The 25,538-nt window shown below is 41.8% G+C and overlaps 1 protein-coding gene across 4 annotated transcripts in view; it reads right to left on the bottom strand.

The window, feature by feature from the left end:
• The window catches only part of ACSL6 (acyl-CoA synthetase long chain family member 6), a 75,838-nt gene that overhangs the window by 11,220 nt on the left and 39,080 nt on the right, over positions 1–25,538 (bottom strand). For 3 of the 4 annotated variants that reach the window (XM_036240816.1, XM_036240813.1, XM_036240812.1), the window contains 8 exons: positions 22,495–22,629; positions 21,333–21,428; positions 20,040–20,112; positions 17,673–17,761; positions 16,830–16,946; positions 13,637–13,780; positions 1,799–1,900; positions 775–846 (listed from right to left, as the gene is read on the bottom strand). In XM_036240816.1, the coding sequence (XP_036096709.1) occupies positions 775–846; positions 1,799–1,900; positions 13,637–13,780; positions 16,830–16,946; positions 17,673–17,761; positions 20,040–20,112; positions 21,333–21,428; positions 22,495–22,629 (828 nt within the window). The remainder of the gene's footprint in view (positions 1–774; positions 847–1,798; positions 1,901–13,636; positions 13,781–16,829; positions 16,947–17,672; positions 17,762–20,039; positions 20,113–21,332; positions 21,429–22,494; positions 22,630–25,538) is intronic. The other variant, XM_036240814.1, reaches the window with a different exon arrangement.

Genomic DNA, 25,538 nt, shown 5'->3' with positions numbered 1-25,538 from the left:
AAAGGAGTGACAGGCTAAGGGACCACTTGATTTTCTTAAAACTGAATTTATTGGGGTGACATTGGTTAATAAAATTATATAGGTTTCAGGTGTGCTCTATTTTATGAAAAACAATTATATTAATTACATACTGGAAAATATTAAAAATCAGTATATTAACATTTTTCTGCTTAATAAATTTTTCTTTTTGAATTTTTGACTGAAGAGGATGTATAAATGGTATATGTAAGTAGGCCAAGGATGCTTATGAATTCAGTTACAATAAGAACCCCAACCTTGCAAAGACAAAAGGTCTTAGAGGACTACTCTGCTCTCTCCTAATATAGTCTTTGTTTCTTCCTCTTTGTAGAGGGATTGCTGGGCTAACAGATCACTGGCCCAAGGAGCATAATTTTTCCGATGTCCTAGCAAGTAAGCTTGTCTGCTGCAGCCAAGAGTGTCTCCATAAAAATGAAAATAAGACAGGGCTCTGGTCTGGGCAGCAGCTTGGAGACAGATCATGTACACATGATCTAGCAGTGATGTCTAGGGTAATATCTCAGCTTTATGAACATTTGTGATTATAAGGACAACAAGCAATCTCACTCATTATATGACCAATTTTAGTTCAGGATGCAGGCTGTTGCAGTCAGGTTGGAATAGACTATCAGGGGTCCATTGGTACACAGGCCACAGCATGGAGGGTGGGGAATCTAGGTCAGGGTCACTGTGGGTTAATTTAATTTTCATCACTGCTCAAAGGGCTGTAACTAGTATGAGGAAGGTTATAGTTACCTGTTCAAAAGAATGGAGTCCACTTTCTTTTCCTAACCTCACCATATCTTCCAAAATGGCTTTCTTCAGCTCCTGAATTGAATCATATAGGTAAAATTACAATACCAAAAACACATTTCATACCAACATGCTCTTCCTCCCACCCCTCCAACTGGGGCTTACACTCCCTGGGAGCATGCCAATCACCACCTCTCATCTGGCAAAAAAGTACCAGGCATGCCCAAAGGAGGAATAGGCTAAGGGACCACTTGAATCTTTAGAAATTGAATTTATTGGGGTGATATTGGTTAATAAAATTGTATAGGTTTCAGGTATACAATTCTATAATACATCATCTGTATATTGTATCATGTATTCAGCAACCTAAGTCAACTTGGTGTTTTTAAATGGCCCTCTGGTCAGCATGGTGAGTCCCAGGGACCCTGTAACCCCCAGAAGAGCCTAGTAGAAGTGAAAGGGTCTGTGGTTGCTAAGGAATGGACTATATGACTGGAGGGGGAGGGGCTGATGCTGAGCCAGAGCATAGAGATCCTCTTCCAGAGGACCCTCCATGAACCATGAGGTTTCTATAACTTGTGAGTAGCTAATGCTCTAAGCAGGAAGAACTGTGTTACTTTTTCAACTCCATGGCGTTCTCTAAGCCCAGTAGATAGAAAATCCACCTCACACTTAAGGGTGCATGGCCAGTGAGTCAAAAGGCCTACGCTCACATCTGACGCTGCTGTTAACCAGCTGTGTGGCCTTGGCCTCTCTGGGCTCTCCTGTAAGCTGCAAAACAAGAGGGCTGGACAAGCTTTCTGTGATGTCTTCTGGCTCTAAAATTCAATAGTTTATCAAAGAAATGTGAGTTCCTTCAGCAACAACAACAAAAATGAAGTTGAGGTTTAGGATTCCCACCATTTATAAAGTTAGACATTTCCCTGTATGTTCAAATTTCACCATTCTACTTTTTGTCCTGTCCTGTCATTATGCAGTATCCCAAAAGGTCCAGCAACGTTTTAGGAAACAGCCCCAAGGTACAGACCTTATTTTCACAGAGCTCTGCATATGTTCCTTCAATTCCTCTCTTCAGTCCCCAGGAGGGCATGACTTCAGGGTCAGGCACAACAATGCCCACCAAAAAGGCCTACAATCCCGGCAAAGAAAAGTAATGACGAAAGCACTTTTTTTCCTACTCACCATGTTTACTTCAACATTTTTTCTAAAAACATTATAAAAAATTTGAAATAGATACAAAATTAAATATACTAGTACGGCCCGACTCGTGTGGCTCAGTGGTTAAGCATCGACCCATGCACCAAGAGGTTGCCGGTTTGAATCCTACTCAGGGCACATGCCCAGGTTGTGGGCCCAATCCCCAGTGGGGAGCATGCAGGAGGCAGCCAATAGCTGTTCTCTCTCATCAATGTTTCTATCTCTTTCTCCCTCTCCCTTCTCTCTCTAAAATCAATAAAGAAAAAATTTTTAATATACTAGTATAATATATACCAATCACCAAGATAAAACAATCAAAATTGACAAAAGCTTTCTATAATCACAAAAGCCCTTATATTATTATTTTTAAAATTTTATTGAAGTATAGTTGGCATACAATATTAGTGACAAAAGCTTTTCAAGTGATTATTTGTGGTCCAGCATTAAAAATAATCTCTTGGTATTCTTAGGCTCCACCCTTTTCTAAAAATAAGCATATGCTTATGTTATGAAACATTTCCACCAACATATAACACATTCTTGACTATTTATTTATCTATTTCGCTAACTTCATACAAAAATTAATAAAGAATAAACCTAAGGAGATTAAGAATCAATAAAGTTAGATCTCCATGTACCTATGATTGTCATGCTAAACTCAGTTCTTCAGGATGCTAAACAAACAACTCTATGAACCAAAATATATTTCTCAGAATTTGCTGACCATTTATTTATTTATTTACTTATTTATAATCCTCACCTGAGGATAATTTTTTCCATTTCTATCTTCAGATAGAGTGGGAGAGAGATGGGGAGAGAGAGAGAAACATCGACGTGAGAGAGACACATCGATTAGTTGCCTCCTGCATGACTCCAACCAGGGCTGGAAACCGAACCCACAACCAGGGTACATGCCCTTGACCAGAATCGAACCCAAGACTCTTTGGTCCGTGGGCCAATGCTCTACCACTGAGCCAAATTGGACAGGGCTCTTGACCATTTTAAAATTGTTTAATTAATATGGTCCTCCATTTCATTAATATGGTTCATTAAATTATTTGGAATAATTTCATAATATTTCTATTATAACCCAGTAATTCTCCATCCACTAGAAGAAGGAACCTCTCCTGGGTTCCTTGAACCCGAGCTGTTTTTGCAAAATTTCTTGAAGAGGAAGGTATGCATCAGCCATGACCACAGTGGTATTGACCATGAGCTTAACTAATCAGGAGATGCCAGACGGGGCAATGAGACATTCAAGGCTCAGGTCTAATAAATGTTAAGAAATATAAAATAAACAACTTGTGCAGCTACTAACTGCTGATATCCGCTTCTGTACATGTAGCTTGCTTGCTCTGCTAAACTCTTGAGTAACCCCTGTCCTATAAGCAACCTTCCCCCTGAGCTCGGGGCTGCAGTTCTCCGTGTAGGTTGGCTGTAGTCCCTGCACAGGTAATAAAGCTCCTAATATTCAAAATAACTTTGTGTCCGAATGAGGTTGATTCTCCTGGGTTACAACATTTGGAGGCCCCAGCGAGATCAACCGCGAGGTCCCCCACTCTAAGGGGTTGACCTCCTCGGAATAGGCAGAGGGAGCCTCCACATCCTCCGCCTCTACGTTTGGCTTTCAATTCGGCTTTTGTTTGTTTGCTCGCGCCTCGAGGCATTTGGTGGTGATTGCAGGCGGGATGCCCAACTGCATCACCTTGGTCAGAACCAGACGCTGTTCTCTGGCTGTTGTTTCGGTTCTGCTCTGCAGTACGGAGTTGGTTTTTTCACCCGCGGGTGTAGTGTAATCTTTGTCTGTCTGTTCGTGTTTCTTGTTTTGTGTTTTCATTGCCTTCTGCCTTCCAGGATGGGACAAGGAAGTTCTTTCCCCGGACTCCCCTGGAATGTGTGCTTGCTAACTTTTCTGACTTCTTTAAGAGCTCATGCGACTACGGGAAGCCGGAGGACCCAGGATTCCTCCGCACTCTATGCGAACTCGAGTGGCCCACTTTCCAAGTAGACTGGCCATCAGAGGGCTCTTTTGACCTGTCCCTCCTGTTTGCAGTGCGATCGGTAGTTTATAAGGTCCCCCACCCTGACCAACAGGTATATGAAGGGAAGTGAACACTCACTGTTTGTTGTCTGTCCTTGTGTTGTTATTGTTGTGTGCCAGCTACTTTTCTTTCCTACAGAATGGGGCAAGCCGACTCCAAGGCAGAACACCGCTCCAATGCAAGCTGAATAACTTTTCTGATTTCTGTAAGTGCTCCTGTGACTATGAAAAGCCTGCTGATCCTGGTTTCTTGAGAGTGCTCTATGAACTTGAATAGCCTGCCTAAGGGGTTAATTGGCCACCCGCAGGTAGTTTCAATTTGCAATTGGCTTTTATGGTCCATCAGAAAATATACAGGAGCATTGGTCACTTGGAACAAATGCCATATATTGATATTTGGATTGATATAACTACTGACACATCCAATTATATTAAGAAATGTCAGTGTCCAGAGGTTCAAATGAAAGGAAAAACAGTTTTGTTAACAATGCCTCAGCCTGCCCTGAAGGACAGTTAACTCCTCCCAGCCCCGGAGGAAATTCTATCCTGTCCTTCAGGACCCCCTTGAGGATATACTACAGTGTTAATTAACCTGAGTTTGCCTACTTTGGGTTCTTATTACAGAAAAGCTAGAAGATGAATTTAGATCTGTTAATGATCTAAGCCAATGTCTGAATGGATATGGATGTATTCTGATGTACTGGCTTCTTTGTAGTGAGGTCTCAATGCCTCTCTGCAAGGCTTATTTACATTCTCATAGGCAAACTGTTTAACCATTGAAGTGCCAGCCTGGTCCAGCTGTAGAAAGGGCATATTCTTTCCGTGCCAGCCTGGGCTGCTCCTCCGCAGGGGGTTTGGTAGCAGCTAGTTTCCAACAGGCTTCTCTGAACTTTGGGGAATTGAATATAGGGATCCCAGGCACGAGTACAAAGTGCTCTTAGAGAGTTAAAAAGACACTCTGCCCCGCATAAACATATGTTAGGATGTTGTTCCCCTTTCCTGTGTCCTTTTGTAAACCTGGGGTCAGAGGAAATGTTTCCATTCCTCTGACTGCGGTAGAACCCAAATACTGTGGGGGGAAGGGCTTCCTTAGACACTTTTCACCGTGTTCTCCTGTTAGGCCTATTGGCCCAATTGGCTGAATTGGCAAAGGTAGTACAGTGATACCTCGGTTCTCGAACGCCTCGGATTTCGACCAAATCGGTATTCGACCAGGAGATTCGAGAAACTTTTGTCTTGGAATCCGAACAAATATTGGAACTCGAACTTCCGAGATGAGCCGAGTTGAGCCGAATGGCGTTCATTCGGCCCAGCACGCCTTGCTTGCGTCATCAGTGTGAGTGCAGAGAGAGAGTCACGCTTTGTGGAGAGAGTCACGCTTTACACTGAATTTAACCCTTAGACATACTGTACACTTTTATTTCTTGTTGAGACTTATGTTTTTCTACATATTATATACAAATTAGGCCAGTAAATAGGCATTTTCTGGGGCTTGGAACGAATTAATCCAGTTTCCATTATTTCCTATTGGGTTTCATTGCTTCGGTTCTCGAACAATTTGGTTCTCGACCGTCCTCCTGGAACGAATTATGTTCGAGAACCGAGGTATCACTGTAATAGCAGCCTAAAGGGAAACAGGGCACACAGAATAGGGTCACCCTAGGAAGGGAAACATAAAAAAGGGTCAAAACGGCAGGCCTAGGTCCCAATTAGGGATAGAAAAGACAAGGGCAAAGTCAGGTGTAGAGGAACAAAGTAAAAAGCCATCCTTAATTTAGGAAAATGATAGGGCTAGGGCTCCTTCCAACTGAGCCCTCTGGAGCCCAGAGTAATACAAGACAATAGGGGACAAACTGGTTAGTTTCCTGGTAGATACTGGTGCAGCAGACTCAGTCCTGACAGAGCCATTGGAGCTCTAACCTACTCCTGGACTTCAAAGAGGACTATAGACCTTGGGAAAAATACTGTGGCTCATTTGTTTCTGTTCCTGCCGGAGTGCCCATACCCCCGACTCGGACGTGATCTCCTCCAGAAATCATTCAATTGCTGGCCATTGCCACTCCAAGCCAGCCCCTGCATCAAGTTCCACAAGACGCTGGCCATCAATCCTGCCAGCCTGCCTCCAGATGATAACCCGGAGAAACCTCTGCAGGACGGCCTGGAGGAAATCGGCACTGTAGACGGCCGCCCAGACCTCAAGGATGACCCACTGCCATCATCAGATGAGGAATTGCTCACAGACGGAAGCAGCTATGTCCAGGAAGAAATCAGGTATGCTTGGACAGCAGTAGTAACTCTGGACTGTGTCATTAAGTAGGGGAACTTCAGCCCAATAGGCTGAACTCATAGCCCTAATCCAGGCTCTCTGATGAGACAAGGGGAAACCATGCTGCAAATAAGGAAGCCCAACATATGGCCCTAAAACCAGTGGGGACCTCTCTAGATATCAGTTACCATGCCAAACCCAAGTTTGCCTCTGACTCGTACTTACACTGGGTCAGAAAATGACTTACCCAAGCAGAAACAAGCCACGAAGAAAAGCAATGGATGGTAGATACCGTCGGATGGGAGGTTGTTAATCCCAGAGGCTCTAGGTTGGACTCTAGTCAACCAGCTGCACCAGACTACCCACTTAGATTACACCAAGCTTACTGAACTCCTGAGAAACAGGCAATGTCCAGTAAGGTCACAGGGAAAAGGAGAAGGTAGAAGAAAGCAGAAATGTGTAGGTCTAAGTAAGGAGGAGGAGAAGAAAAGCAAGGAGATGTGCAGACAGCAGATAGATTGAGCAAGCTCTCAGGTTCATGTCAGGGGAGGGACTAAGAAAGTCGCAGAGGGTCTATGTAAGTTGAAGAAGGATTGTGTAAGTCATAGAGGGTCTATCAGCAAGCTGAAGAAGGATTATAGACAGGGAAGAAATAAAAAGAGAAGGATTATGCAGAGGAAATAAAAAGATAAGGAAGGATAAGAGAAAGGGACATACATATTACAGAAAGACAGGACATTGGAGGAATACTCAAGAAGGAAAGAAAATAAGACACTGAGAGAGGGAGAACTTGCCTCTAGTAATAGAATAACAGTCTGGCTGCTGTAATTAGCTGTAGAAATGGGAAGAAAAACAGAACCACACTAAACAAAAATGGCAATAAATAAGTACATATCAATAATCACCTTAAATGTAAATGGATTGAATGCTCCCATAAAAAGACATTGAGTAGCTGATTGGATAAGAAAGCATGACTCATCTATATGTTGTTTACAAGAGACCTACCTCACAACAAAAGACTCACATAGGTTAAAAGTGAAGGGATGGAAAAAAAATTTCCAAACAAATGGAAAGCAAAAAAAAGCTGGGGTAGCAATACTCATATCTGATGAAATAGATTTCAAAATGAAGACCATAACTAGAGACAAAGAAGGCCACTACATAATATTGAAAGGATCTATCCAACAGGAATATATAACCTTCATAAACATATATGCACCCAATATAGGAGCACCAAACTATATTAAAAATCTTCTGGAGGACTTCCAAGGAGAAATCGACAGCAATACTATCATAGCAGGGGACTTCAACACCCCGTTGACACCACTGGATAGATCCTCTAGACAAAAAATTAGCAAGGAAACAGAGACTCTAAATGAAGCACTAGACCAAATGGATTTAATAGATATCTACAGAGAATTACACCCCAAAACCACAGAATACACATTCTTCTCAAGAGCACATGGGACATTCTCAAAGATAGTCCACATGATAGGACACAAACTAAGTCTCTACAAATTCAAGAAGATTGAAATCATATCAAGCATCTTCACAGATCACAATGGCATGAAACTAGAAATCAATTGCAACAAGAACATGCAAAGACATTTCAACACATGGAGGCTAAATAGCATGTTCTTAAACAATGAATGGGTTACCAAGGAGATAAAGGAAGAAATTAAAAACTTCCTGGAAACCAATGAAAATGAACACACAACAACACAAAATCTATGGGATGCAGCGAAAGCAGTTCTGAGAGGGAAGTTCATAGCACTACGGGCCTACCTCAAGAAACAAGAAAAATTTCTAATTGACTGTCTAACCTAACAACGTAAAGAATTAGAAAGCAAACAAAAAGAAAACCCCAGAGCAAGTAGAAGGAAGGAAATAGTAAAGATCAGAGCAGAAATAAATGACATAGAGACCCAAAAAACAATTCAAAGGATCAATGAAACAAAGACCTGGTTTTTCGAAAAGATAAACAAGATCGATGGACCCTTAGCTAGACTCACCAAGAAACAAAGAGAGAGAACCCAAATACACAATATCAGAAATGAAAGAGGAGAAGTAACAACCAACACCACAGAAATACAAAAGATCGTTAACAGCTACTATGAACAGCTATATGGCAACAAATCTGACAATCTAAGTGAATGGACAAATTTCTAGAAATACACAGTCTCCCAAAACTGGACCAGGAAGAGGTAGAAAACTTGAACAGACCAATAACAACTAGGGAAATTGAAGAGGTGATCAAGACTCTCCCAGCAAACAAAAGCCCAGGCCCAGATGGCTTCACGGGGGAGTTTTACCAAACATTCAAAAAGAACTAACACCCATTCTCCTCAAACTATTTCAAAAAATTCAAGAAGAAGGAAGACTTCCAACACGTTCTATGAGGCCATCATAATTCTAATTCCAAAACCAGAAAAAGACACTACAAACAAAGAAAACTACAGGTCAATATCCCTGATGAACATAGACGCCAAAATCCTGAACAAAATACTAGCAAATCAGATCCAACAATACATCAAAAAAAGTATTCACCACGACCAAGTGGGATTCATTCCAGGGATGCAAGGCTGGTACAATATTCACAAATCAATAAATGTGATACACCACATAAACAAAATGAAGAATAAAAATCACATGATCATATCAATAGTTGCTGAAAAAGCATTTGATAAAATCCAGCACCCATTTATGATAAAAACGCTCAGCAATGTGGGAATAGAGGGATCATATCTTGACATAATTAAGGCCATATATGAAAGACCTACAGCCAACACCATACTCAATGTGCAGAAACTAAAAACATTTCCCTTAAGAACAGGAACAAGACAGGGATATCCACTTTCGCCATTGTTATTTAACATATACTGGAAGTCTTAGCCACAGCAATCAGACATGAGGAAAAAATAAAAGGGATCCAAATTGGAAAGGAGGACGTGAAACTGTCATTATTTGCATAATGACATGATATTATACATGGAAAACCCGAAAGACTCCATCAAAAATCTACTAGCCTTAATAAATGAATTTGGCAAAGTAGCAGGATGCAAAATTAACGTCAAGAAATCGACGGCATTCCTGTACACCAATGATGAACTCACAGAAAGAGAAACTGGAAAAACAATCCCATTTACCATTGCGGCAAAAAAATTAAGATACCTAGGAATAAACTTAACCTAAGAAGTAAAGGACCTATTTGCAGAAAACTACAGGACATTGAAAAAAGAAATAGAGGAAGATATGAAAAAGTGGAAGCACATACCCTGTTCATGGATTGGAAGAATTAACATCATTAAAATGTCCATACTACCCAAAGCAATTTATAGATTCAATGCAATCCCCATCAAAATACCAACGACATATTTCACAGAACTAGAACAAATTCTTCAAAAGTTCATATGGAACCAAAAAAGACCCTGAATAGCCACAGCAATTTTGAAAAGAAGGACAAAGTAGGTGGGATCACAATACCAGATATCAGGTTATACTACAAAGCGACTGTAATCAAAACAGCCTGGAACTGGCACAAAAACAGGCATATAGACCAGTGGAACAGAACTGAAAATCCAGAAATGGACTCAAGGCAATATGCTCGATTAATATTTGACAAAGGTGGCAAGAGCATACAGTGGAGTAAAGACAGCCTCTTTAATAAATGGTGTTGGGAAAATTGGACAGCTATATGCAAAAAAAATGAAACTAGACCATCAACTTACACCATACACAAAAATAAACTCAAAATGGATAAAAGACTTAAATGTGACTCATGAATCCATAAAAATTCTAGAAGAAAATGTAGGCAACAAAATTTCGGAAATCATACGGAGCAGAATTTTCACTGATATATCACCTAAGGCAACAGAAACAAAGGAAAAAATGAACACATGGGACTACATCAAACTAAAAAGCTTCTGCACAGCAAAAGAAACAATCATCGACATGGAAAGGCAACCCACTGTATGGGAGAACATCATTGCCAATGATGTATCAGATAACGGGTTAATTTCCAAAATATATAGAATGCTCATACAACTCAACAAAAGGAAGACAAAGAACCCTATTAAAAAATGGGCAGAGGAGCTGAAGAGACACCTCTCCAAACAGGACATACAAATGGCCAAGAGACATATAAAGAAATGCTCAACATCACTAATCACCAGAGAGATGCAAATTAAAACAGCAATGAGGTATCACCTCACACCTGTCAGAATGGCCACCATCAACAAATCATAAAACAACAAGTGTTGGCGAGGGTTTGGAGAAAAGGGGACTCTAGTACACTGCTAGTGGGAATGCAGACTGGTGCAGCCACTATGGAAAACAATATGGTGTTACCTCAAAAAATTAAAAATTGAACTTCCATTTGACCCAGTGATCCCACTTCTAGGAATATACCCTAAGAAGCCTGAAACACCAATCAGGAAGAATATATGTACCCCCATGTTCATAGCAGCACTATTTACAATAGCTAAGATCTGGAAATAGCCCAATTGTCCATCAGCAGACGAATGAATAAAAAAGCAGTGGTACATATACACAATGGAGTACTATGCAGCGGTAAGAAAGAAAGATCTCTTATCCTTTGAGACGACATGTAGGGACCTGGAAAGTATTATCCGAAGTGAGATAAGCCAAGCAGAAAAAGACTAATACCACATGATCTCACTGATATATGGAATATAATGAACATAACAGTCTGAGGAATACGGTAGACCCAGACACATGGAAGTAGGGCACAGACTGACATCCCTCAGAAGAGGGGGTGGGGGGGTGGGAAGAGATAAACCACAGAACTTATATGCATGTATGCATGACCAATGGACATGGACAACTAAGCCAGGGATGGGACGGGGGTGGGGTGGGGAGGGGGGTGCCAGTGGGGTTAAAAAGGAGAAATATCTGTAACAAAAAAATAAAAAAATTGATAGGAAAAAAAAGAATAACAGTCTGGGATATAATAAAGGGAGTAACAGGTTTAGGCTACTCCTGACCCTTAGATCAGACAATGGCTCCACCTTAATAGCAAAGATATCACAGGATATCTCTAAGGGGTTGAGTATAAATTAGAACCTCCATTGTCCTTACCGCCCACAGAGTTCCAGGCAGGTAGAGCACATGAACAGGACCTTAAAGAATACCTTAACCAAATTTACTTTAGAAACCAGTGAAAACTGGACCACTTTGCTCCCCCTCACCCTCTTACAGGTCTTACAGGCTCTGCAGTCTTCCCAGAAGGCCGTCCATAAACACATCTGCGATGCCCTGCCTGTGTCCACCTCGAACCCTCTGTTCCCTTTCCAGCCTGGGGACGCAATATAGGTAAAGAAATTCACCACCCAAGGACTAATTCCGGCCTGGAAGGGACCATACACTGTCATCCTGCCTGCACCAACGGCTGTCAAAGTCAACAGCATCCCTGTCTGGCTGCCCCATTCCTAGCTGAAGGCGGAAAAAGCAGAATAGATGGTGCAGGCCTCTCCAGAGCCCTTAAAAATAAGACTCTTGCATTTATCAGGACTCTAATTTTTCTGATTATGACTGTAAAGGGGAATCTTTATAGATCTGGACCCCAGTAGAACTGGGAACTTAGAAATGGAATATTAGGGGAATCTTAAGAAATGTCACCACAAAGGGGATGTAATAACTCCATTCTGACCCTCAGTTACTACACGTACACACCCTAGCAGACTTTTTTTGTAAACACAAGGGCCTTGAGAAACCCAAAGAAAAATATAAAGAGAAGGGGTTAATGATAGCCTTGGGGAACTCAGAGGAATCATGAGAAAAAAGAGATTAATAGCTGCCCTGACCTCTAACAAGCTCCTCTCTCCCCCTTCTCTGTATCAGCCCCCCTTAACAGTGCCAAAAGTGGCACCAAGAGAATATAGTTTTTTTTCCTGTAGTTTGTGCCTTTAAAAGCGAGCAACAAAAAAGGCAGGTTGCCATTAGATGAACAACAGGAGTAAAAGATTTGATCTGTACATAAAACCAGTGGGGAATGTTATAACCCAGTAATTCTCCATCCACTAGAAGAAGGAACCTCTCCTGGGTTCCTTGAACCTGAGTTGTTTTTGCAAAATTTCTTGAAGAGGAAGGTATGCATCAGCCATGACCACAGTGGTATTGACCATGAGCTTAACTAATCAGGAGATGCCAGACGGGGCAATGAGACATTCAAGGCTCAGGTCTAATAAATGTTAAGAAATATAAAATAAACAACTTGTGCAGCTACTAACTGCTGATATCCGCTTCTGTACATGTAGCTTGCTTGCTCTGCTAAACTCTTGAGTAACCCCTGTCCTATAAGCAACCTTCCCCCTGAGCTCGGGGCTGCAGTTCTCCTCAGTGTAGGTTGACTATAGTCCCTGCACAGGTAATAAAGCTCCTAATATTCAAAATTACTTTGTGTCCGAGTGAGGTTGATTCTCCTGGGTTACAATTTCATTATAGAAATCCAATGAATGTAAAGACTGTATTCACAGTGATCTTTCTGACTCCAAATCTAAATGATGTTGAAAGCATAATAAAAATACATCCTTTCCAAATAATTTAATCCTAAATCACATTAACATATGAGCTTAATATATTAAGGTATATCATCATCAGTGCCATTTTTACAATACTATACCTATTTATTTGTAAACTTCATTTGCATATTTCAAAATCAGAACAGTAGAAATCCTAAATTTTGCTTCAGCAACTTATTCAAACTTCCTCTTGGAAGTAGGTAGAGCATTAGTTAAAAGTAGTGGGGCCCTGTTCGGTTTGGCTCAGCGGTTAGAGCGTCGACCTGCGGTCCTGAGAGGCCCGGGTTCGGTTCCCGCTAAGGGCGTGTGCCTCGGTTGCAGTGTGTCCCCGGCCCTGGTCGGTTGTACGGGTGGCAGCCACTCGATGTGTTCCTTTCACGTCGATGTTTTTCTCTCTCTCTCTCTCTGTTCCTCTCTCTCCCTCCCACTCTACCTGAACAAAAAATGGAAGGGTGTCCTCGGGTGAGGATAAAAAAATTTAAAAAAAGTAGTGGGTACAGCCTAAGGAATATAGTCAGTAACATTGTAATAACTGTATGGTGACAGATGGGTATTAGACTTAAAAGTAGTGGGAGTGTCCTTTACTACATTTTAAGCAACTTATTACCTAACTGCAATTTATTAAACTCTAAGCAGTTAAGATTTCTCCTTTAAAAAGGAGTTTTCTTTCATAATCTAATACTTAGGGGAATACTGGTCTCTGATTAGAAATTATTATTTACCACTTTAATCAAATACCAAATACTTATGAAATCATTCTGCGACAACTAGATTGTTCAGCAGGCCCAGCACGTGTGGGAGGGCTGAAGCATGGGGACTCACCTGTAAGCTGTCCCCATGGACATAAATTTGTGCCACAGGCTCACTCCGGATGTAGATGTTCTCAATCTTCTCAGGTGCAACATATTCTCCCTGAGCAAGTTTAAATATGTGCTTCTTCCGATCAATAATTTTAAGAGTTCCTGCCTATGGAGTTGGACAAACAGCTTCATAAAAAGATGGCATCCCCTGAGCCTCAGTCCCTCACTCTTTAATGCCATAGCCCCTCACTCCTGTCCTGTCCCACCCTGCAGACTCCTCCCAGATCTGCTCCTCTGTCTGACATCTCTGCTTCTACACAGCCACCATGCACCACAGATGGATGGCTCCCAAACTGTGCTGGGCCGTGAGTGCCCACTGTCCTTTCCCCCTCAGCATTTACCACTCCCTTGCTCTTCCCCCTACCGCTGCCACTCTCCACCTGCTTTCCCACCAGGACTTCCCTGTTGCCCACACCCTTGCTCCAGCTGTCTCTTTTCTCACAGCATCTTCAGATTTGATCCCTTAAGCCATGCTTAGGTCTCTCACCACAGCTACTGCCCCAACCCCAAAGAGTGGCCTCTCCATTCCCAGCACACAGCACAGCTCTGGAAGAGGCCACCAGAGACTCCCATCTGACCAGCGTGATGGCCAGACCTCTGCAGCAGGCAGGCTGCCCCTTGGGCAGTGGCAGTGAGTGCTTGTGCTCCTGGCCTCCAGGATCCCCTTTACCTCCCTGTCTTCCCTTGACCTTTTTTGAGTTTCTTAAGTGGGTCTTTCTCCTTTGGCTCAACTCTTGAATGTTGCACATTTCTAGTCTCCACTGATATGCTCCTTGAGGTAACTGGCAATTTATCTCTTCATTGGCCACTCCTATGTCCATCTAAGTTTCCAGCCAGAACTCTTCACTGAGTGCTAGAACTCACCTATCCTCAGAATACTTCAGAAACCGGTATTGTTGCAGATGCAGCATGCCCCCAAAGGAAGCTCATCACCATTCTCTTCACACCTGTCCCAGTCCCCAAGCCCTAAAAGTAGAGATGGCCTTGCCATTTGTCTCTCCTGGGACTTGTAGCAGTCAGGATCATCCATCCTCACCCACAAAACTCTCCATCAAAACCACTTCCTAACCAGACCTCTGCATACACTCATCTGTTCAATCCACCAGAACCAGAACAACCTTTCCAGAAGAGAAAAACAAGCAGGCCCTGTTTTGCTCAAAACCCAGGCTGGACATCACATACTTCCCCTCCACTGGCTTCTTTGGTATTCATGGCACCCCATGCACTGGGTGTCATCACCTCCATTGCACAGATGAAGAAAGGGAGGATCAGATAAGGTTACTTAACTCCTTCAAAGCCACACAGCTAGGAGGTAGGGGAACCAGGATTTGAATCAGGTCTTTCTGGATCAGAAGCTTATACCCTTTTCCTTGATCTATCTATCTAATACTACTCCAAAACAATAATTTAAAAATATTGACTTCCACAGACTGCCTGCCTGCTGTCTTGGGCTTTGAATTTAAACACACTAGGCACTTGACATGAATTAATTTACTTGCTTCTCACAGCACCCTGCAAGGTAGGTGGTTTCATCCAAGTTATGGGGTATTAGTGGTGGAGCCAAAGTTTTGTGGGGTTTTAAGCTTTTTCCAATTTTGAGGGTCCTCTTTAAGAAAAATAATATAGTCTGGCTGGTGTGGCTCAGTGGTTGAGCGTCGACCCATGCACCAAGAGGTCGCTGGTTTGATTCCCGGTCAGGGCACATGCCCAGGTTGTGGGCCAAATTCCCAGTGGAGGGCATGCCAGAGACGGCCAATCACTGTTTTTTCTCATCGATGTTTCTCTCTCTAAAAGACAATAAAGAAAAAAAGTATATAAAAAAAGAAAAATAATATAAAATGAAGTACAGAACCTTGGAAGTGAGGGGACCTGAAGCCTAGCTTCCTTAGCTTATGGGACAATCTCTCTGTCAGTATCCAGGGCCCTGCTAACTTCTCCAGCCTGCCTCCTGCATACCTGTGGGCCCTCAGACTGCTTGCTTCTAATGTTTCTCCAGTAACAGCATGTGCTATTACTCCTGCCCTGACTATCCTTCCTACTCTCTCCTCTCACTGAGGGCATGACTCGTATCCTGAGACTCAGACCAGTAGGCACCTGTCCTCCTCTGCCTCTCCCCAGGTGAGCGTAGCCCTCAGTTCATGCCTACCACATGGGTTGGAAACTAAAGATGTGTCTCTCCCATGAGCAGAGTCCCTGGCCCAGAGCACACACCAAGGACACATCCTTTTCTGCTACAGTGAGCATTTCTCAAAGGGAAGCACACAGATCCAAACAGGGGCAAACAGCCCATTAGCCCTGGAGGGGGCTCAACACCACTCACATGACCGATAAACTCAGCATATCTCAGAACTTCCACCCAAAACCTTAGAGAGGTTCCTGGGGCAGGCTGCATCAGGCAAGGGCTCTTCGGTTTCGGTGACAGAGCCTTTTTCTGCTCATAGTTTTCATCTAAGCATCTCCTAGGTGCCAGACTTTGTGCTAAGTGCTTTACAGGTAGAATCTCACTTATTCCTCGCAACAATAACTGTGCAGATAAGCAATGGTATTATCCCCATTTTACAAATGACAGAATGAGGCACAATAGCTGATTTGGGCTAAAAGTTGGGAGCTATAGCCAAAGAATTTCATATAGTCTCATACTCTTTTTCTATAAGTGAGTCAATACGGAGTCCAGAGAGGGACGAGGCTTTGTGCATGGTCACGAGAAATATTGCTGTCAGAGCCAAAGGAACTCAGCCATCTTTCGGCCCAGTTACAAGCTTTTCCTACTGCTCAGTATCACCTCTCAGCTGGCAGCCAGTGTTTGTGGGCTCCCAGCCCCTGCCTTTCTCAGATCTCCCAGAGCTATGAACGCCTGCTCCTTGTATTCCACCCATTGGATTCTACAGCACTATCAGGTCTTTCTGGAAACCATTAAGGGTAGGGAATGGGTCCTACACTCTAGCTCTACCCTCCCACAAAGATCCCAAATACCTGCCTCAGGAGGGTGGAGGAGGAAGATTTGGGAGCCAGGTAGAGAGAAACCTCAGTCCCTGGAGGTGTTCCTGAAAGACTAGTTGTCAGGAAGGACATGGAGAAGACCCCTGCATCAGAGTGAATCCGACTTAAACCCACCACCCAAATGTTTGGAGCTCCATGGTTCCAAACATACGCACCGGCAGCCACTGCCCAATGTCTCCAGTGTGGAGCCAGCCATCACTGTCCAGGGCCTCCTTTGTCTTCTCTGGATCTTTCAAGTAACCTTTGAACACATTTGGTCCTCTCACACATATCTGTAGGAACAAACACTTGGTTTCTCTCAGTCCACGGCATGAGGATTCCCAATGTGAGGCTGTCAGGAGGCAAGTATAGAATACTGTACACTATCCCTCAGGAAATTCGCTGTGGAAACAGCAGTGATGACAACAGAGGACAGGAAGAGCCACCAGCGGTCTGAGCTGTTTCCTGCCTTCTCTCAAGCAGCATCCTTTCCATCTTTCCTCTGCCCTGGCTACCCTAGGCCTCCCTCCACCATCTCTTCTTCCTCAGCAACGTCTAGCCTTTGGCAAATACTGCTTTGTGACACTGGACGGAGTCATATAAAATATCGATGGCCAGGTCATTCTACCAGAGATTTCAGCCTCTGCTTCATGACCAGGCAGCCAAGCAGCTTCTACCCTCTCCCATGGAATGAATGAGTACAGGCCACCTCTATGTACCGCAGCTGGCTTATTAGCAGATGGTCATGTTTCTGCTGGGACAGATCCACAGCAGCAGGCCATGCCACTTAGGGGAAAATGGGATTTAATTAAAAGTTTGGAAATTACAAATCTTGATTTAGATCCGCCCAATCCCAGCCTTGCTTCATAAACAGGAGAGGAAATACTGAATTCAGTTGAGTCAAATTAATCAGTAAAGTGACTGTACACATAGGATAAAAGGAAAATAATTCCTTTTATTTCCTTTTACTCACCATATGTGGCATTCACAGATATGAATGGCTAAATGCTAAAGTTTACCTCTCCCTCTCCTTTGCAGGTCCAGTAGTTCAGTTCCTCAACATCAATGAGCTTGATATGGTTGCAGGGCAGAGGTGCCCCTACGTGCCCTAGAACACAAGAGGAATATGGAATTGATCAGTGTTCAGATCAATTTCAGCACTGAAGATGCTCCATACCATGTAAAACCTCCCAAGTGGTCAGAGTGGGGAATTATGGATAAAAAACAATACACATTTAGACCGGGATTTGTCACAGGCTAGTGCTGACAATAAAACAAAGTTCTGAAGAAAGGAGAGGCCAGCCTTTGTGGGTCTTTGTTTTACATCTGATTCTTAGAGTTGGACAGGCATACCTGGCCTAGCACCAACCTGCACAGTGTCTGGTGGGGCTCATACCCACACCAACCACAATCAGGTTTTTTACAGTTGTGCCCATATTAAAAGATTTTCCCCATTGTCAGATCACATGTCTTGGTTTGGGGTTCATAAAATATAATCATCATTGCTTTTCTTCCAGTCACCAGACTGTTGACCACCATGCATGACAATCATCCAGAAATCTATTTAAAATGCTGATTCTGATTCAGTAGGTCTGGAATGAGCCCTGAGATTCTGCATTTCTTACAGGCACCCAGGTGACGATGCTTTTGCTCCACACACTACACTTTGAGTAACAAAGGATTGGAAAACAGGATGAGGTAACTCGCCCCTAAAAAATAAGACTTCATATTTTCTTGATCTTATACATTCCAACCAGGAAATTATACTGAAGTCATTTTCTAGTAATTTTTGTGTGGTTGTTCCAGAATTTACTGGCAAAGTGGAGGATTTTTAATAAGGCGCTGGCCTAGGGCCTGAAAGAACAGTGAGCGACACAGCCACGGAGATAAAAAATGAGGCCGTGACACTGTTTTCTCTTTTAAATGAGAACTTGAAAATTCTTTCACGATTTGTACAAAGACATCTATCTTCTCATACTCAATAGCCTTTGCAAGTTTTTATGCTAATGATGAATATAAAAGGCAAAAGCCTCAAAAGTGTTACATAGGAAAATGTAGAGAATGACATAAGAGGGAAGAAAGTGTCCAGAAGGAAGGGGATATGTGAGAGTGATTGGTAAATATGATGGTAGCAATAAGAAAAATGTTAATAAACCAGGACCTCAAAAGACAGTCCTTGTAGTAGATTCCCTGTCATAGAAAGAGCAAAGAATTTATACACCAAAGGCTTATTCAGCTAGAGTTTAAAAGATAAAACTCAGAAAAAAAAATGTTTCTGTACTTCACTTTGCCAAATATGACTTCAATTTAGAATCCACCTATCATGTTTCTGCTGACTACCTCAAGGTGCCCTAAAAATAGAATTGCATTACGGAGCATATTTCTTGTGCATGCACATTATCCCATTTGCAGTTGAGCAAACTGAAGCATGACAGTGGCCCTAGGCTCACAGAGAAAGTTGGTGCCCTAAAGGATTCGTTAGCTGAATGGTTTCCAGATTCTTTCAATACCTGGTCTAAATTTGTGATGGACAATACCTGCTGTTTCCTCCTTACCCTGAAAGGTGAGCCTCTTCAGAATGAGGGATTGGATAGGACCTGCTCCTTCCTAATGTCATAGAAGACTGTAGTTCCCAAAGGGCCTCGGAAATGGCCCTTTAAGAGATAGTGCTCCAGCCCTGGCCCATTTGGCTCATCAGTTAGAGTGTTGGCCTGTGCACAAGAGAATCCCAGGTTCGGTTCCCACTAAGGGCACATACCTCAGCTGCGGTTTGTCCCCGGCACCAGTTGGGGTCGTGTGGGTGACAGCCAGTCAATATGTCTCTCTCACATTGATGTCTCTCTCTCTCTCTCTCTCTCTCTCTCTCTCTCTCTCTCTCTCTCGTCCTCCCTCTCTCCTTCCCCCGCTACCTGAAGATAAATGCAAAAATGTCCTCAGGTGAGGATTAAAAAAAAGAGAGAGAGAGAGTGCTCTGGCCACTAAGAAGTTGCCTCTCCTTCCTTAATCACATCCAATTTATAGCCTGCTTCCTTCATTCTAAAATGACTATAAGCAAGGCTGTATGGTATTCAAAATCTATGAAATCCAGTATACTGATATAATCATTTTTCCACCTGGAGCTATATTTTGTGATCTATTCTTTTTTTTAAAGTATGACTTCTATTTATCTATAAAATAAAAGGAAAAAATGCAAAAAAGTAGGAAAATACAAAATATTTAACAAAGAGAACAACAGACCTATAATGTTAAAACACTGTTACCAACAGTGTTTTTCTTCTATTTTTTCTGAAGTGCCCTTGTAAATTTATTTTCCAGGAGAAAATTTGGCAGCTGTTTTAACTCAGCAGTGCCTGGGGAACCATTCCCAGATCTCTTGTCCATCCTACCTGAGGTCCAGTCCCCAGGTGTGGTGAAGGTACATCCAGCTGTGCACTCAGTTTGGCCGTAACCTTCATAAACCTTCAAGCAAAACACGGAAACCACACTGTAGGCACACAGCCTCCTGCAGCTGACTGGCTGCCTTCTTCAGTCAACTAAACTCCCACCCAACATCTGGATGCTCCATGCTGGGCACAGTGGGAGGGGGGTGCTCTGGAGGTAGATAACTCCAGGTGAAGCTGTAACAGGTATGGCTACTTTGCTTGGAATAAGTGCTGATTTTACCACACTTAGCAGATAAGGTTATATGGTTTTGGGTAAAGATCTCTGACCTATTTCCAACTACTGACACTATTTTTCATTTGGATAATATGTATTAGAGATAAATACTTTAAAATGTACTGTATGGTTTATTTTATCTCTATAAGATATTCCCCTCCAGAGCCTTGTGTGCTTGCAGGAGTATACCATGTGGGAGAGTTTGCCCTTAGAAGTGGTCAGGCCATGTTGGGGTAGAAGAGGCCAGTGGCTCTGAAAGGATGAAAATTTATGCATGCACATCAATGAAACAGATGTGCTTATTTTGCTTAAAACCTTTCACTCACAGCTATGTTCTGTACCCTGCATATGTAGAAACTTAATACATTTAATTGAGTGGGTAAATAAAAGAATGGATTTTTTAGAGAAGACCAAACCACCCAGCCAGTTGTGGCTCAGTGGATTGAGCATTGTCCCATGAACTGAGAGGTCCCAGTTCAATTCCCAGTCAGGGCACGTGCCTGGGTTGCGGGCTCAATCCCTGGCAGGAGGTGTGCAGGGGGCAGCCAATCAATGTTTCTCTGTCACACAGATGTTTCTATCTCTCTAAAAAAATTCAACAAAAACATTTAAAAAAATTTTTTAAGAGAGAGAAGGCAAACCTATTGAATCAAATGACAAAACAAGTAGACTTTCAGTATCCCTTCCCTTGTGCTCCTTTTCTGGGTTGGTTGATATTTTGCAGGCTGAAGAATACAGAGATGCTGTTGCAGGTGTGCTATAGATTCTCCAGCACATTGATGATCCATATATAGTTTATTAAACCCCTTTTCCCAGAGTGGATATACGTGGGCTTTCAGGTATGTCAGAAGGTCATCCCGGCTTTTACTGGCACCAGGATTTTTTTTTATCCTCGGAGGAATTAAGCTTTTATCCCACTAAAATCTTACCCCCAGGATCTTTATCTGTACAATAAACAATATAATGGTCCTGTCCTAACACTCATCTCATTGTCCCCAGGGAAGTCCACATAAAAGTAATACCTGGCACCCCAGCGCTGCCCGGAGGAATCCCAGGACTGTTGGTGATGCAGGGGCTGATCCAGTCACAATCATCCGCACACACCCACCTAGACTGGCCTGTGAGGAGAAAGAAGAACCTGCCAAAGTTTGTGCTGATGGAGTGACTCTAACTCATCTGGGCCACAATCAAGGTCAATATTCAACAACTGGACCCTACTTGGACCCTAGGGTAGGGATCAGAGAGAGAAGGCCTAAGACTGCACAAAATGGGTTGAAGAAATCCATTTTCCTTCAAAATAATCCAATCAGCTGTACAACTCAACTCAATTTATTGTCAAATCTTTTATGTCTTTTGAGATAAGTGCCATTAATCTATGTGGCATTCTATAATTTTGGTTCCACTTTCCTTAAAATAGCTGTTCCCTCACTCTCCCATCCTTTGCAAGCACCCAAAAACAATTACTTAGGACAATTCCTCCCACTTCTACTTTAATGGCCTAGCTTTTTTTTTTTCATTTATAAATCAATACCATTCTCCGCTCTATTTACTATGCAATGCAGAGGACAAAAAATTCTTTAAATACATTATTTCTGTATGTTGAGCCAAGAGAGTTTAAATATTTATTTTCATTGCTAAAAATAGAGTAGTAAGAAGAAGTGAGTAATGATACTAGCTAACTACAAATTCCTTGGGTAATGCAGAAGTTCAGAACTCTATTGGGGATATAGAAATGAATAATTCATGTTCAGCCTGGTTTGGGAGAGGTTAAAGGGACAGGACACAGGAAGGCAAAAGAATATACTTGGCCATCTGTTTAGAACCTAATGCTGCTGGACAGCCACTGTGGCCAGAGCTACAAAAAAGGCCAAGAGAACCTTCAGGCCCCAGGAGCTTCTTAGTGGACATGACCACCTAAGGCAAAATTGCCCTGATACCTGTGGAAGTCAAGGGACCTACTTTCCAGGAGTCCTTCTTGCTGACTGCCTTTTGACCAATACAACACATCTCCAAATAACAAAAATGAGTCCTCTAAAATTTTGACAGTAGCTTAAGCTTTGATTTCATGACCAAATAAGTTATTATTTTAAAAGATTATAGGATTCTGAACTTCTCTAAGTCTTCTGTAAGGATATACATGGGACACTTGACCATTGCTGTATAATCATTTGTTCATTCTCTTACCTGAATCTTATTAAAAAAGAGTTCATCCCAGATACTATCATTCCTGATGATTCCACTCCGGACCTCAGCCTGTTTACGCTTTGCTGCAAATTCCAGGAGCCAGCGCTTTAATGGTGTGTCTGCCTGGCTGAAGATCTGAGGAGCAAAGAGGTACACACCAAGACACATCATCATCAAAATGCAAAAGGTTATGGTAACAAATTTGATAATCTAAGCGAAATGGACAAATTTCTAAAACACACAGTCTCCCAAAGCTGAACCGGGAAGAGATAGAAAACTTGAACAGACCAATAACAACAAAAGAAATTGAAGAGGTAATCAAGACTCTCCCAGCAAACAAAAGCCCAGGCCCGGACGGCTTCATGGGGGAATTTTACCGAACATTCAAAGAAGAATTAATACTCATTCTCCCCAAATTATTTCCAAAAAATTCAAGAAGAAGAAAGACTTCCAAACTCATTTTATGAGGCCAGCATAATTTGAATTCCAAAACCAGAAAAAGACACTACAAAGAAAGAAAACTGCAGGCCAATATCCCTGATGAACATAGATGCCAAAATCCTGAGTAAAATACTAGCAAATCGAATCCAGCAATACATCAAAAAAGTTATTCACCATGACCAAGTGGGATTCATCCCAGAGATGCAAGGCTGGTACAATATTCGCAAATCAATAAATGTGATACACCACATAAACAAAATGAAAGATAAAAATCATATGATCATATCAATAGATGCTGAAAAAGCATTCGACAAAATCCAGCACCCATTTCTGATAAAAACACTCAACAATGTGGAAATAGAGGGATCATATCTCGATATAATAAAGGCCATATATGAAAGACCTACAGCCAACATCATACTCAATGGGCAAAAATTAAAAGCATTTCCCTTAAGAACAGGAACAAGACAAGGATGCCCACTTTGGCCACTCTTATTTAACATAGTATTGGAAGTCTTAGCCACAGCAATCAGACAGGAAGAAAAAATAAAAGGGATCCAAATTGGAAAGAAGGAAGTGAAACTGTCATTATTTGCAGATGATGTATACTATACGTAGAAAACCTCAAAGACTCCATCAAAAATTTACTAGACGTAATAAACAAATTTGGCAAAGTAGCAGGATACAAAATTAATGTCAAGAAATAGATGGCATTCCTGTACACCAATGATGAACTCACAGAAAGACAAACTAAAAAAAATCCCATTTACCATTGCGGCAAAAAAAAATTAACATACCTAGGAATAAACTTAAACAAATAAATAAAGGACCTATTCCCAGAAAACTACAGGTCATTGAAAAAAGAAATAGAAGAAGATATAAAAACGTGGAAGCACATACCTTGTTCATGGATTAGAAGAATTAACATCATTAAATGTCCATACTACCCAAAGCAATCATAGATTCAATGCAATCCCCATCAAAATACCAATGACATACTTCACAGAACTAGAACAAATACTTCAAAAGTTCATATGAAACCAAAAAAGACGTCGAATAGCCACAGCAATCTTGGAAAAAAAAGAACAAAGTTGGAAGGATCACAATACCAGATTTCAGGTTATACTACAAAGCCACTGTAATCAAAACAGCCTGGTACTGGCACAAGAACAGGCATATAGACCAGTGGAACAGAACAGAGAACCCAGATATGGACCCAAGGCAATATGCTCAATTAATATTTGACAAACATGGCAAGAGCATACAGTGGAGTAAAGACAGCCCCTTTAATAAATGGTTTTGGGAAAATTGGACAGCTGCATGCAAAAGAATGAAACTAGACCATCAACTTACACTATACACAAGAATAAACTCAAAATGGATAAAAGACTTAAATGTGACTCATGAATCCATAAAAACCTTAGAAGAAAATGTAGGCAACAAAATTTCAGACATCATATGCAGCAAAATTTTCACTGATACATCATCTAAGGCAACAGAAACAAAGGAGAAAATGAACACATGGAACTACATCAAAGTCAAAAGCTTCTGCACAGCAAAAGATACAATCATCAAAATGGAAAGGCAACCCATTATATGGGCAAGCATAATTGCCAATAATATATCAGATAAGGGGTTAATTTCCAACATACAACTCCGCAAAAGGAAGACAAAGAACCCAGTTAAAAAATGGGCAGAGGAACTAAATAGACACCTCTCCAAACAGGACATACAAATGGCCAAGAGACATATGAAGAAATGCTCAACATCACTAATCATCAGAGAGATGAAAATTAAAACAACAATGAGGTATCACCTCACATCTGTCAGAATGGCCGCCATCAACAAATCATCAAACAACAAGTGTTGGCGAGGGTGTGGAGAAAAGGGGACTCTAGTACACTGCTGGTGGGAATGCAGACTGGTGCAGCCACTATGGAAAACAATATGGTGTTACCTCAAAAAATTAAAAATTGAACTTCCACTTGACCCAGTGATCCCACTTCTAGGAATATACCCTAACAAGCCTGAAACACCAATCAGAAAAAAATATATGTATCCCCATGTTTGTAGCAGCACTATTTACAATAGCTAAGAACTGGAAACAGCCCAAATGTCCATCAGTAGACGAATGGATAAAAAAGCTGTGGTACATATACACAATGGAGTACTATGTAGCTGTAAGAAAGAAAGATCTCTTTCCTTTGAGATGACATGGAGAGACCTGGAAAGTATTATCCTAAGCAAAACAAGCCAAGCAGAGAAAGACAAATATCACATGATCTCACTTATTTGTGGAATATAATGAACATAACAGTCTGAGGAATGGGGTAGTCCCAGAGATGTGGAAGTGGGGTACAGTCTGACTATCCCCAGAAGAGGGGTTGGGGGGTAGAGATAAACCACAGAACTTTTTTGCATGTATGTATGAACAACGGAGGTGGACAACAAAGGTGGGGACAGGGCGGGGAGGGGGACAGGGGGAAATCAGTGGGGGAAAAGGAGAAATATTTGTAACAAAAATAAATAAATTAATTTTAAAAATAAATAAAAACTTAAAAAAATGCAAAAGGTTAAAGACAAAGAGAAACAATGAGGTATCA

Source organism: Molossus molossus, unplaced genomic scaffold (genome assembly GCF_014108415.1).
Source record: "Molossus molossus isolate mMolMol1 unplaced genomic scaffold, mMolMol1.p scaffold_m16_p_4, whole genome shotgun sequence".
Classification (NCBI taxonomy): domain Eukaryota; kingdom Metazoa; phylum Chordata; class Mammalia; order Chiroptera; family Molossidae; genus Molossus; species Molossus molossus.
This window is presented reverse-complemented; position numbering and strand designations above follow the sequence as displayed.